General features: G+C 41.3%; 1 protein-coding gene across 1 annotated transcript; it reads right to left on the reverse strand.

Annotated features, from left to right (window-relative positions):
- Window positions 1-3,595: 3,595 nt before the first annotated feature.
- On the reverse strand, window positions 3,596-4,927 carry LOC139433873 (zinc finger BED domain-containing protein 5-like). Its single transcript, XM_071203313.1, has one exon. The coding sequence runs from the start codon at window positions 4,925-4,927 to the stop codon at window positions 3,596-3,598; it is 1,332 nt and encodes a 443-aa protein (XP_071059414.1).
- Between the last annotated feature and the right edge of the window lie 7,895 nt (window positions 4,928-12,822).

The raw sequence follows: 12,822 nt of genomic DNA on the forward strand, positions 1-12,822 counted from the left end.
CTATTGTATGTTTTAATTGCTCAGGTCTATATTGTAAAGTGAGCTCTTAATTGTGGCTTTAATGCTGTTATTCTGACTTATAAAGTATTATAGGCATCATGGTTTTGTAATGAATAGTTAATGAGAAAAATGGCTATGCTAATAGTCCTGCAGATATTTTAGGTGAAAAATATAAAATAATTACAAATCTATCTTCAATTAACCCAGATTAAATCAAATTCAATCAATTGTACCAGTGAAATACCGTGACTCGTTTTTAGGACAAACTGAGTACCTGGTTCTCACTTTGTTGGCTAAAAACTTTTACTGCAAACTTTTGAACTAGCACTGTTTTTGGAGATTTGAGGGAATGTATTTGATATGTTTGTCATCTAATGTCAATAATTGCTGTTTCAGTCTTCATAACTGTTATAGAGAGGGTGGTCCTCACTTTGTAGGCCTTTTGACTCGGTCCTCACTAAGCAGCAAGTGCGTGTATGTGTGTGTGTGTGTGTGTTGATATCTTGGCCAGGGAGTGTATTGTGTGTGTGTGTCAGGGTGTCTGGGAAAGTGTATGTGTGTGTGTGTTGGTATCTTGGTCAGGGAGTGTATTGTGTGTGTGTGTCAGGGTGTCTGGGAAAGTGTATGTAAGAAGGTTTATATATATATATATATATAGGATTACTTAAAAACAGTCCCAAATAATACATGTTCACTTCAATACAGTTCAAGATAATACCTGTTTACTTTAATACAGTTTAGAACAATATCTGTTTGCTTTACCCCGGGCCGGAATTATTAAAGACAGTGGTAACATTAAGCTCCGACGTTATCGGACTTTTTATCGGTACTGGAGACATTTAAAAAATATGTCATATGTATTATCGCTACATACACATTATATCGCAGTTTTAGTTTCACCAACTCCGTTTCTAATATGCAATAAGACTACAACATGCGTCTATGATGTATTTTCGAGCTTTCCAATCCAGACGAGATCTCTCTCTCCCGTCTGTGTGCGAGGGGGCGGGGCAGTTTGTAAAGGTCTCCTGACTGTGTTACAGACTGTCATCCTGGTTAGTGGTTAATCTGGGTTCTGTCTTCAGGACAGTGTTGGATTTTTTTGTTACTTGGATGGGACTTGATTGGATTCAATATTAGAGTAATTTTCTCGTGTGTGTGTTTGTTTAAATTAGGGCTGTCAAACGATTAACATTTTTAATCACATTAATCACAGCTTAAAAATTAATTAATCATGATTAATCACCATTCGAACTATGTCCAAAATATGCCATTTATTTATGTATATTGTTGTGGGAATGGAAAGATAAATGAAAGATGGCGGATATATCCATTTAACATACAGTATCTATGTTTATTATAACATTTTTCTGCGTGTCAAAATGAAAGACAACCCACACACCTATCAATCATCAAACCGTGGGGTCTTAATTCATTACGTGTTGATTTCTATCAACGGGGGAGTACTTCAGGAAAGAAAAAAAACTTCGGAGGCTAGTGGAGTACTTCGTGACCACAGAGTGTGAATGTTGTGATCAGCTGTTTTAGCGCAGTTCTCCAGTGAAGGGGGGAGTCTCCCTCCGCAGCCGGTTGGCGTAGTTTTGGCACAATTCCGTTGTACAGACCGACGTTAACAGCAGCCCTGTCTGTGCACACGGAGACCGACTCTGTCGTCGGGTGATCTAACCGCCTTCTGGAAAAGCTTCATAAGTACGTGACGTCGGACACAAGTGACGGTACGCATTTCAGATTACGCACATAAACTGCGTACCAGTTATGTGCACCCCTGTACCAGAGCCATATTATTACTATTATATGGCTCTGCCCTGTACTACAGCAAAAGTATTCTCCGTCGGGACTTCCTGCAACAACACCACGCCGTTATCAAAGATGTTCTATTGAGAAGACGATCACTTCGTGACAAAAGTTTTCAAAACCGTGGCTACTGAAATCAATCTTACTAACTGCTGTCTGTGCAATTTACTCCGCGTGAGTTGGCAGACTTTATTTTGCTAACTTTAACATCATTTTTCATGGTGGGGCTAAGCCATTTCTTGGTATGGGTGTAGCCTACCCCAGCCATACCCTGGCGCTGCCACTGTATGGGGCGGGCCATTCTGCACATGCGTTAAATGCGTTAAATATTTTAACGCAATTCATTAAAAAAATGTATTACCGCCGTTAACGCGATAATTTTGACAGCACTAGTTTAAATATATTTGGCCTTTGTTTATGTGATTTACTCAAATAAAAAGGTTGATGAATTATCATCTAATGATTTGTATGATGTTTTATTTATGTTAAAGGTCACTTTGAGTGATTTTAACTAATGATAATGTAGAAAAACTAACATTTTAAATTCGGGACAGTCCAAATTAATTTCAGGATGGCTGAGATTGTATTTCGGGACGGTTCTGGCCGCCTGTTGCCGACCCATGCCTTACGGCAGTGACCATCAACTGGCGGCCTGCGGGCCATATCCGGCCCGCCAGACATTCTCATCCGGCCCGCACGACGGTGGTGACTGTGACGTTCGTGCGTTTGCCCCCCACTCATTTTTTTTGTGAGTAGTGTGCAGTATCGGAGTCCAACAGAGAGGCAGCAGCTGCGGGACAGTAGACTGCGTAGCCTTCCCTGCCCTGAAGAAGAAGTATTCCTTCGTTGTGAAGAGCCTGCTTTATGCACTCCGCAGCAGTAGCCCCGACAGACAGACAGTCCAACAGAGAGGCAGGAGCTGCGGGACAGTAGCCTAGAAGTGATCCTTCGTTAGCGTGAAGAGTCTGCTAAGCTTTTATGGATTATTAGGTGATAATAATCCATAAATATATATATATATATATATATATATAAAAAAAAAGATGATGATTGCTTTTATAAAAAAATTATTTATAAAAATATCCGTTCGTTCTTTGGTTTTTCCGTTTCAAAACCGAATAAGAAAAAATGTACCGACCCAGTTCGAACTGCAGGTAAGTGTTATAGATATATCTGTCAGCTTATTATTCGGGAGTAGCCTGGCCAGCCCGATGCATGAGTCTGTGATTGCTTCTCGGGTTGTGCAGTTACCGACAGGTGAAAATACAACCAATCTCGTCTTTGATTAATAGAATGCAGCTTGTTCAAAATCTTTATTCAAGAAAGGGGACTACAAACGTATAGCTGTCATTTTACATTTTGTTTTATTTGTTCACTTATAAAACAACTAAAACTTCTCCGTAAAAAAGAAGGTAATTGTTTACATTGCCAATGCCAACACAGTAACATACTTGAAAATAAATAAACACAGGCCAATAGCACATTTGCGTGAACACGGCAAATTTAAATGACAGACACGTCTTAAATATGTTACCAGTTAACAGAACCTCAAAAATAAAGCGGCAAGTCTCCATTTAACAATGTCTTGGCTACACTAGCCTGAATACAATAGACATACTATGGCTGAATAACTCACAACTGGTGGTTTAATGCGAGAAGTTACATTTCCCCTCTGATACCAACCTCTTAATGTCGGGCTTGACAGCTGTTAGGCTTATACACAAGCAGTCCTCCAACGACTGGTGAGACAGTCGGTTGCTTTCATTTGTTTTGATACTGTTCATTTTGAGAACCCAGATTCACATGTGTATGTTGACCCAAACATGGTGAGCACATACATAGCCAGCGTCTTCAGTGTCCCATAGTCTTGGGGACAAGACACCCAAAAAGTGCTCAAGCTTTCAGCACCCCGGAGAGCAGCTTGCATCTCGCTGGAGGCCTGCATGTCAATGAGTTGAATCTGAATCGCCGCTTCATCCAACTGCAGCAGCTTCTTCGCATTAGCAGAGAATTCTCCGACTAGGCTGATCGAGAATGGGTCACGCACAAATTCGAGGACATCTCTGGTTATGGCAAAGTCATCAAATCTTGTAGAGAAGTTTTCCCTCAGCTGTGTCATGAATTGCTTCATATTACGAGTGACGTTACTCTCCCCCACTGTCTTCAGTGTGTTGAAGTGCAGCAGTTTCCCTGATATCAAATCTGTGTTGAACAGATCCAGTTTCCTCCGAAAGGCATCAAGTTTTTCCACCAAATTCACCACGGATTTTTCTTTGCCTTGTAGTTGCAGATTGAGTGCATTCAAATGTGAAAATATGTCTGCTAAAAATACGACGTTGCTCATGTATGTTTTGTCTCGCATGATGCACAGGTAGTCAGCTGCTCCTTTGGATTTACTTTGTTTGACAAACTCCACAACTTGATCCCTGAGTTCAATGAAAGGCTCAAAGGCTTTACCTTTGCTCAGCCAGTGCACTTCATTGTGGAGTAAGAGGTCATCGTGGGTAGCATCCGATTCCAGCACGAATTTGCGGAAGAGGCGATGTTGGGTACTTGAATTCCCTCTTATGAAGTTAATTATTTTCATTGTTTTGTCCATGACATCTTTCAAATCCCCGCTTAGCTTGGCGTACAGCACGCTTTGGTGGATCAGACAGTGAAGGGCATTTGTCTTTGGAGCAACATTTTTAAATCTGCTCACCATACCCCTGTTTTTGCCGACCATGGCAGGAGCACCATCTGTCACAATTAAGTTGACTTTCTGTAATAACAGGCCATGTTTTTTAAATAGCTCCTCCACCTTCTCAAAGATGATTTCCGTATTACCTTCCAGTGGAATCAAAGCCAACAGCTCTTCTTTAAAATCTTTTTCATCAAAGTATCTGACAAAGACGGATAGCTGTGATATATCAGTGGTGTCAGTGGATTCGTCAATAGCCACAGATATATGTTCAGCTTTCTTGACCTCATCAAGTACAAGTCGCTGAACATCCTCCGCCAACACATGAACCCGGCGGGCGGTAGTCGAAGCAGAGAGCGGTACTTGCTTCAAGGATGCCACAATCCTATCCATGGATTTGTCGGTGGCGAGTTCCTCCAAAACTGCCACCATGAGTAGTTATACAAATGCCACTTTCATCACATTAGTATGCATGGAATGTGACAGGTCGCCCCGCCCCGTTTGACCGGAAGTCCCGCCCCTTTGACCGGAAGTCCCGCCCCCTGTGACCGGAAATCCCGTCCATGTTGACCGGAAGTCCCACCCTTTTTTGGCCGGAAGTCCCGCCCCTTTTGACCGGAAGTCCCGCCCGTTTGACCGGATGTCCCGCCCCCACTTCCGGCGGATGTCCCGCCCCCACTTCCGGTTTACACAATTAAATTAAAATTAAAAAAATGAGATAAATAAAATGCCGTTGTTTCAATCAATTAGTATGCATAGGATATATGTCCCGCCTCCTAACCACTTCCTGTGCCCCTAATCCTGTATACAGTATTGAATGTAACTTACAAATACTTGCAAATAACATGAAATTAATCAAAGTAAAGCATCTAAAAAAACATATATTTAAAAAAAGTCAACCTCTCTGTTTTTGCGAACAGTCAGGACATGAGGGGAGAGACCATATGGCGGCCGAGGGGAGGGGGGAACACACACACACACACACACTTTCCCCGCCCCTCACCCCTCTCCCGTTAGAGGTTGGCTAAATAAAAGCCAGCGTCTTTTGGTCACTCTTCAATATTTTTCGAGTCGAGAGAAAATGGCCAAGAGACGTCTTGATATGAGTTTAATCAGCGAGACACCGGTGACAACTTACAGCCATCCGTTGGGTGCTCCAATCAAGAAACGAATCCAGTTTTGTATCCCGGGTTCAGACAAGACGGGGATGAGGAACGACATATTACTCTAACTCTACCTGAAGACACGGGGGTGGTAAAAAGAGAAGAAAAGGATGCCACGTCCATTGATAAAATAAAACACGAGGTACTTCAAAACCTCCCTACGCGTTACCGTAAGAATGCCGATTACGTTATGAGCAAATTAACCACGAGTACAGATGGATGGACACCGGCGGGGGAATTTGTAGAAAAGGGTACAGCTGTAAAAGGTTCACACATGTTAGATTTATTTAAACATTTGTCCTACGCGTATAAAACAAATGTCCGGGAGCCTAAAGGCTGGCGTTTTTTTTTAAATAGTCTGAATGAGCTCAACATTCCTTTATCAGCTTTTCAAAACCTGCACGCTCATGAACAATATCGTATAATCAGAGAGGGCGAACTAAATGGAGAGAATATTCCCCTAAAAAGAAGAAGAAGAAGAGGAAATAATAAATCTTCTCCTACGACCCCTCGCTGGGAGATGGTAGGAATCTCGGACCCCGCAGAGGAGGAAGAACCTCAGAGTGCCCTTCTTAAGAAGAAGAAAAGAATAAGGAAAGATAGAATATTAAGTCCTAGCTGGTTACATTTTACCTCCTAAAGTTGTATTATATTTTTTGTATTCCTAATAAAAAAAACAGAGCCACCAGAATTAATTTTGTCTCCAGACCTTTTTTATTTTCTACATTTTGTAACAATCTTTAAACATTTATAGAGTCACTGAGTTTTAAAAGCTACATAGTTTGACTGCAAAAGACTCTGACTTTTCTCCAATGGGCTCCGCCTACCACTCAACATAACAAGCCCCACCTTTCCTCACCAGATCATTTAAAAATGAGAACCCTTCAAGGACATTTTAGAGAGCAGCAACCATGGATCTGAGAAAAACCAAGTCTCTCCCCACGATCTGCAGCCTGGAGCAAACGTCTGGAGGACCTCCATCCTCACCTATAATTTGGACACCAGATCTGGACAGCGCTATGGCTGGTATTGATATCACGGGGTGGCTGGATATGCCTCAACCTCCATCTACTCACGACTCTCCAGAGGAATCAACAGCAGTAGGCATTGATTCGCCATGCTTTCCTTGTGATCCCGAGGGTGATGCTACAGAACGTGCTAGGACATCGGCATACCTGAATACGGTAAAAGCAGTTGTAGTTCATCTGTTGGATAGAGTCGTATACCTTTATAGAAAGGAAACATGTAACGGGTGTCAAGTCGATCACCCCAGTCAGATGCAGCACGAGTGTTTATTCCCTACCGGTGAATACAATCTGGATCGAAACTATGATGAAGTGGTAAAGAGACTATGGACCATTCGTTTCATTCCAGCCATTCGGGACGCTCTGCACCAGAACCACCTTCATGTGTCGGAGAGGAGAGTCTTTGGAGCTACCGAGGCGATTCTGCACAACCTCAGAAACACCAGAGTCTTTGAAGCTAAAATCGAGAAGCTATACGAACAGCTTGTAGAGAACGACGAGACCCAACTGAAGATTACAAGAGCAGCTTGGGCCTTCTGGCAGCATTAGGAAGAGTTTTTATTTATTTTTGATACTTTTTCGTTAAAGTATGTTTTATTTTAATTTTACTTGATATAGTGTGTCCTTCCTTTTATTATTGTCTGCTTGGAGAAATGTTGTATATACGTATCAATAAAATGCATTGTAAGAAAAACTGTTGTACTCATTACCTCATCGGCTGTAACAGGAATGTGTGTATTACACTCCATCTAATCCAGGGAGTTTAGGAGGTGTGGATAAACTCCATAGAGCTGTACAGAATGAAAGGGGTAAACAAATAAATGTAGAGAAAGTCAGAGAATATTTATCTGAGCAGGACGCATATACTTTGCACAAGCCTGCTAGGGTGCATTTTGTAAGAAACAGAGTTTTCGTACTCAGACCGCTACAGCAATTTCAAGCAGATCTCTGCGATATGCAGTCGCTGTCCGAATATAATGATGGTTTTAATTATTTGTTAACAGTCTTAGATGTATTTTCGAAAAAAGCCTATGCTCAAGCATTAAAGAAAAAGACGGGTATTGAGGTTGCCAAAAGCCTTTGATACAATTTTAACACACAGCGAGATCCCTAAAAAGTTACAAACAGATGCGGGGAAAGAATTCTTTAATAACATTTTCAAAACTTGTTGAAGAAAAGAGGTATTGCACATTATGCAACAGCCAGTGACATGAAGGCATGTGTGGTAGAGAGATTTAACCGTACGCTGAAAACTAAAATGTATAGGTATTTTACAGCTAAAAACACTCATAGATATATAGACGTCTTACCCGAACTAATTGAAAGTTACAATAATAGTTATCACCGAAGTATTAAAATGACGCCAATGCAGGTGACAAAGGAAAATGCGGCTCAAGTGTTTCGGAACCTGTATACCCCCTCTAGCCAACGTAAAAAAGCTGCTGCCAAAATGAACTTTAAGGAGGGCGAACTTGTAAGGATATCCAAATTGAGAGGGGTATTTGATAAAAAATATGAGCAGAGTTATACTGACGAACTATTTACGGTGTCTGAAGGCTTACCTCGGCAGCCACCTGTTTACAAGCTCAAAGATTATGATGGAGAAGAGATCAAGGGGACTTTTTATGAGAAAGAGTTACAAGAAGTGAAGATAGCCAATGACAAGGCTTTTCAAGTCGAGAAAATTCTAAAAAGGCGTGTGGTGAGAGGGAAAAAACTAATGTTTGTATCTTGGCATAATTGGCCCGAAAAATTCAACAGCTGGGTTGATGCAGACGAAATCAAAGATGTATAAAAAACAAACAGAATCAACGCTCAGTCCTTCATTACAGCCATGGCAAAATTATTTCAGGTGACTCTGGCTTTATTAGGAAAACAAACATATAATACAAATGGGTTAGGGGTTAAATGTAATCATCGTGGACTTAATAGTCTAACAAAATACTTTTATCTGAATACATTTGTTCTTTTTTAAGAGCACTTTTTGAAATTATTTATTAATTATTTCAGTGGAACAATCCAGTTTTTGTTAACATCAACGCTTTCTTCTTTTTCTTGTGTTACTAAGATACTTTTAGACACACTTTGGTGTATGCAACACTTGTTCAGATAAACAAGGTTTTTTATTTTCTGATAAACTTACATATTTTAGTTATTTTATGTTACCAAGATACTTTGAGATACACCCTGATGTACGCAACACTTAACAAAGGGTATAATATGAAGTACTTGGTAAGGAAGGGGTTTTTCTTTAAGGGTGCAAAACTTTAGAACAGGGTAAAATATTCATTAAATTGTATTGAATTGAGTTTTCTTTTTTGATTTTCAACATACTATTTGTACACAATGACTTTTCCATATTTCTGACATTCTATACTTTTCTGACTTTTTTCTGTAGAATCTTGACAAAACTATTACTTGTTCTTAAATGATGACCTATTGCTGGAGATGAGATGAAAAAGCTACAACGCTTAAAGAACTTTTTTTCTAAAAACTCTCAATTCTATAATTGACCCCCCCCATTCAACGCAATGAGCCCCACCCTCCACTCAGCAAATCATCTAAAACGAAGGACCTCACTAAGACGACCGTTGTAAACTAGCCATGGAGCAGAGAAAAGCCAAGACTCCCCACGCGAGTTGCATTCAGGAACAGAGTCCACCAGCAACACCACCATGTGGGAAACCCGAATCTTGCAGTACTACTGCTGCTGATGCTACTCCTCGGGTCAAGAAGTCTCAGTTTAGGGACACAGTGAAAGCGGAGTTGTTTTATATTCTGGAGATGGTGATGTATCGGTACAGAAAATAAATCTGCAAAGAATGCCGACGCAGTAACCCCGACCAGAGGCAACACGATTGTCGGAATGACATTTCTTCTTCAGAAACAATTACAAAGCGTTAATGAAAAGACTTTGGCTCGCCGACTTCGTTGCAGTGATTGACCAGAGACCAAAAGACGCTGGCTTTTATTTAGCCAACCTCTAACGGGAGAGGGGCGGGGAAAGTGTGTGTGTTTTGTGTGTGTGTGTGTGTGTTCCCCCCTCCCCTCGGCCGCCATATGGTCTCTCCCCTCATGTCCTGACTGTTCGCAAAAACAGAGAGGCTGACTTTTTTTAAATATATGTTTTTTTAGATGCTTTACTTTGATTAATTTCATGTTATTTGCAAGTATTTGTAAGTTACATTCAATACTGTATACAGGATTAGGGGTACAGGAAGTGGTTAGGAGGCGGGACATATATCCTATGCATACTAATTGATTGAAACAACGGCATTTTATTTTTCTCATTTTTTTAATCTTAATTTAATTTTATTTTATTTTGTAAACCGGAAGCGTGGCAAATGCTTTATTATTTTTTGCACTTGTTGCCCTCTCTTGCTCTGTTGAAGTCCGGGTAATAATTCCGGTGGCACGGGCATATCCAGCTTTCAAGGTGGACATTTTAATGCGACGGGCCTCGGACTTCTCAGGATACGACTCAGAGAAAGTTGCATGCTTTGTTAAATGATGACGCCTGAGATTGTACTCTTTTGGAACAGCGACCATTTCATTGCAGATAAGGAAAACAGGTTTAGCCTTATGGCATGATGAATGCGTATTTATCTGTCCATTCTTCATTAAAATTGCAGTTTTCCACTTCAACTTTACGCTTGAGGCTCTTTGACAGTGACATTTTTGCGTGCCTGCATGGCAAAGCACATCCTTATATCCTGCAACCGTTTCCCACCAATCAGGACACGGTATTAATACAAAAGTTAATTCCTTTCCCTGCCAATCAGGACTGCTTTCAGTTTTATTACCCCATATACAGGCTTATTAAAAAAAAGATAATTCTTTCAATAAAGTGAACATATTAACCCTCTGGAGTCGGTTGACGCGCCGGCGCGTCCAGGTGTGCATAACTTACGTAATTAATCATATATTTTCGATTATAAGGAGTAGAAATATGATTCAGATATCCCCGGAATCGCTGGAAGGGTAGCTTTCCAGTGGTACCTCCTGTGAGACTGTAACCAGGGCACCGCAGCCAATATGGCCGCTCAAGGCAGCTTGACTTTACACTGTGTGGGATTGGTGGATTCGTGTGTCAGTCAAGGAAATCTCGGCCGTCAGCCCTGATGGTCTGAAATGACCAATGGACATCGAGAAATCACTAAGGTCCTACCCACCAAGTAAACATAAACCACGTGTCTCCCATCAGTTTACGTCTGTGAGAAGAGAGAGAGAGAGCCAGAGAAAATGGCTAAAAAAACGTTACAGTCGCCGATTTTTTTCGCTAGCAGCAGTGAAGATAGAGCCTCAGAAACTGAAGTCTTCGACTCTTCTGAAGAAGAAGAATACAAAGACAACAACATGGATCCATTTGGACATGGGTAAGTGTAAATATTACAGTAATAGTGTACTGGCAATGTGTGGGGAATACCGCGAAAATGAACAATAGATTTATTGATATATTTTTTATCGATAGTCATGAACTTTTTCTTGGGACAAAATATACTCTCCATTAGCAAAGGTTTACTCTGTGTTAACGTTATTTTGGTGTGTAAAAGTGAGATTACATGTGTAGATGATTAAATTAATCATTTATTCCTCCCACAACGGAGACATTTACAGTGACATGTTTTTGCCATCGATTATTTTATCATACTGTCCTGTACAGATGAGACTTTGTAATCAGATGAGACTTTGTAATCAGATGTATGTAATATGTGTGTCTGTGATTTTATACTGAATGTAAAGTAACTGGAAATACCTGTGTGTGTGTGTGTGTGTGTGTGTGTGTGTGTGTGTGTGTGTGTGTGTGTGTGTGTGTGTGTGTGTGTGTGTGTGTGTGTGTGTGTGTGTGTGTGTGTGTGTGTGTGTCGCCTTAATGCACGGGCTGACCTGGGCTGAAGCCCAGGGGCCAACGGAGATCAGGGGCCTATCATGAGCCAAACAAAAAAAAAAAGGTTTTTTATTTCGGATGTTTTTTTTTAAATGAACAAAGTCTTGGCTTTCAGAATATGAAACTTTTATTTCCAAAATCACACGATAAATACATTTTTGAAGCTTGTAAGGGGAAGAAGACAGCTCTCCCTCGCCACTCTGCTGTTCTGCTGTTCCCCTCCCTCCGCTGAAATTATGAATGTAAGGCGTATAGTAATCATAGGTAACACGGCAGAGGTTTCAAATAAACAAAGTCTTGGCTTTCAGAATATTAAACTTGTTTCAGCAAATTCAGATGATAAATACAACTTTGAACCTTGTAACGGCATAATTACAAGCGGAGAACGGAGTAACTTGACGTCACAGCAGGCATAACAACAGCCGGTGTTTCTCGTGAGTGTTTTCCCCGGGAAACAAACACAATACACACAAACGCAAAAATACACAAACACACACACTTGTGAGCTTCCCCCAGACCAGTAATCCAAACGAAAATATCTTCCCTCCATACTATTTTGATAATTTGCTCCACTAATCAATCAGATCGATGGATTCCAGAGATTTTTCTCAAACATGATGACTCCGAAACAGTCAGTGGGCACCACTTAACAGCCAATCAGAATGAGAATATGTTTCACATGTGACTTATTCAAATTGCAAGTGATTGAGTGACAGATGAAGGTTGTTTAGGAGAAAAAGTTTGAGAAGAAAAAGTGTGAGAGTGGCGCTCGGAAAAGGAAATTGTTGAGGGAAAAGGAGTTTCGAGACAAGCGGCTATTACAAAACATGTCGAAGCCTACAGGTTATTTTAAACCTGTAGGCCAGGATGAGGAGGAAGGACAGATGAGTTCTGTACCGAGCGGTAGTGGTGCCGGCCGCGGGGCCTCGGAGCCAAGTAGGCCGTCTGGTTCTGACAGACAGGAGGGATGTTCGAGGAGATGGAGAGGACGACGAGGACTTGCTACGTGGAGGGGAGCCAACGGAAACCGGACAAATACATGAGGGAGGCCCGATACGTCACTGGAGGAGAGGACCAGGCGCGCGTAAAGCAGAGTGGAGAAGTGCGATCACAGAGCCTGCCGAGGCTATAAATGACTTTCATTTGCCCCAGGGCCTGATGGCAGGTTAAGGCGGGCTTGGTGTGTGTGTTCACGCACATAGTTGGCAATGCAAAATTGTGGAATGTCACCTCAGGCTCCTCTCCCTCAGG

Source organism: Pseudochaenichthys georgianus, chromosome 5 (genome assembly GCF_902827115.2).
Source record: "Pseudochaenichthys georgianus chromosome 5, fPseGeo1.2, whole genome shotgun sequence".
Classification (NCBI taxonomy): Eukaryota; Metazoa; Chordata; class Actinopteri; order Perciformes; family Channichthyidae; genus Pseudochaenichthys; species Pseudochaenichthys georgianus.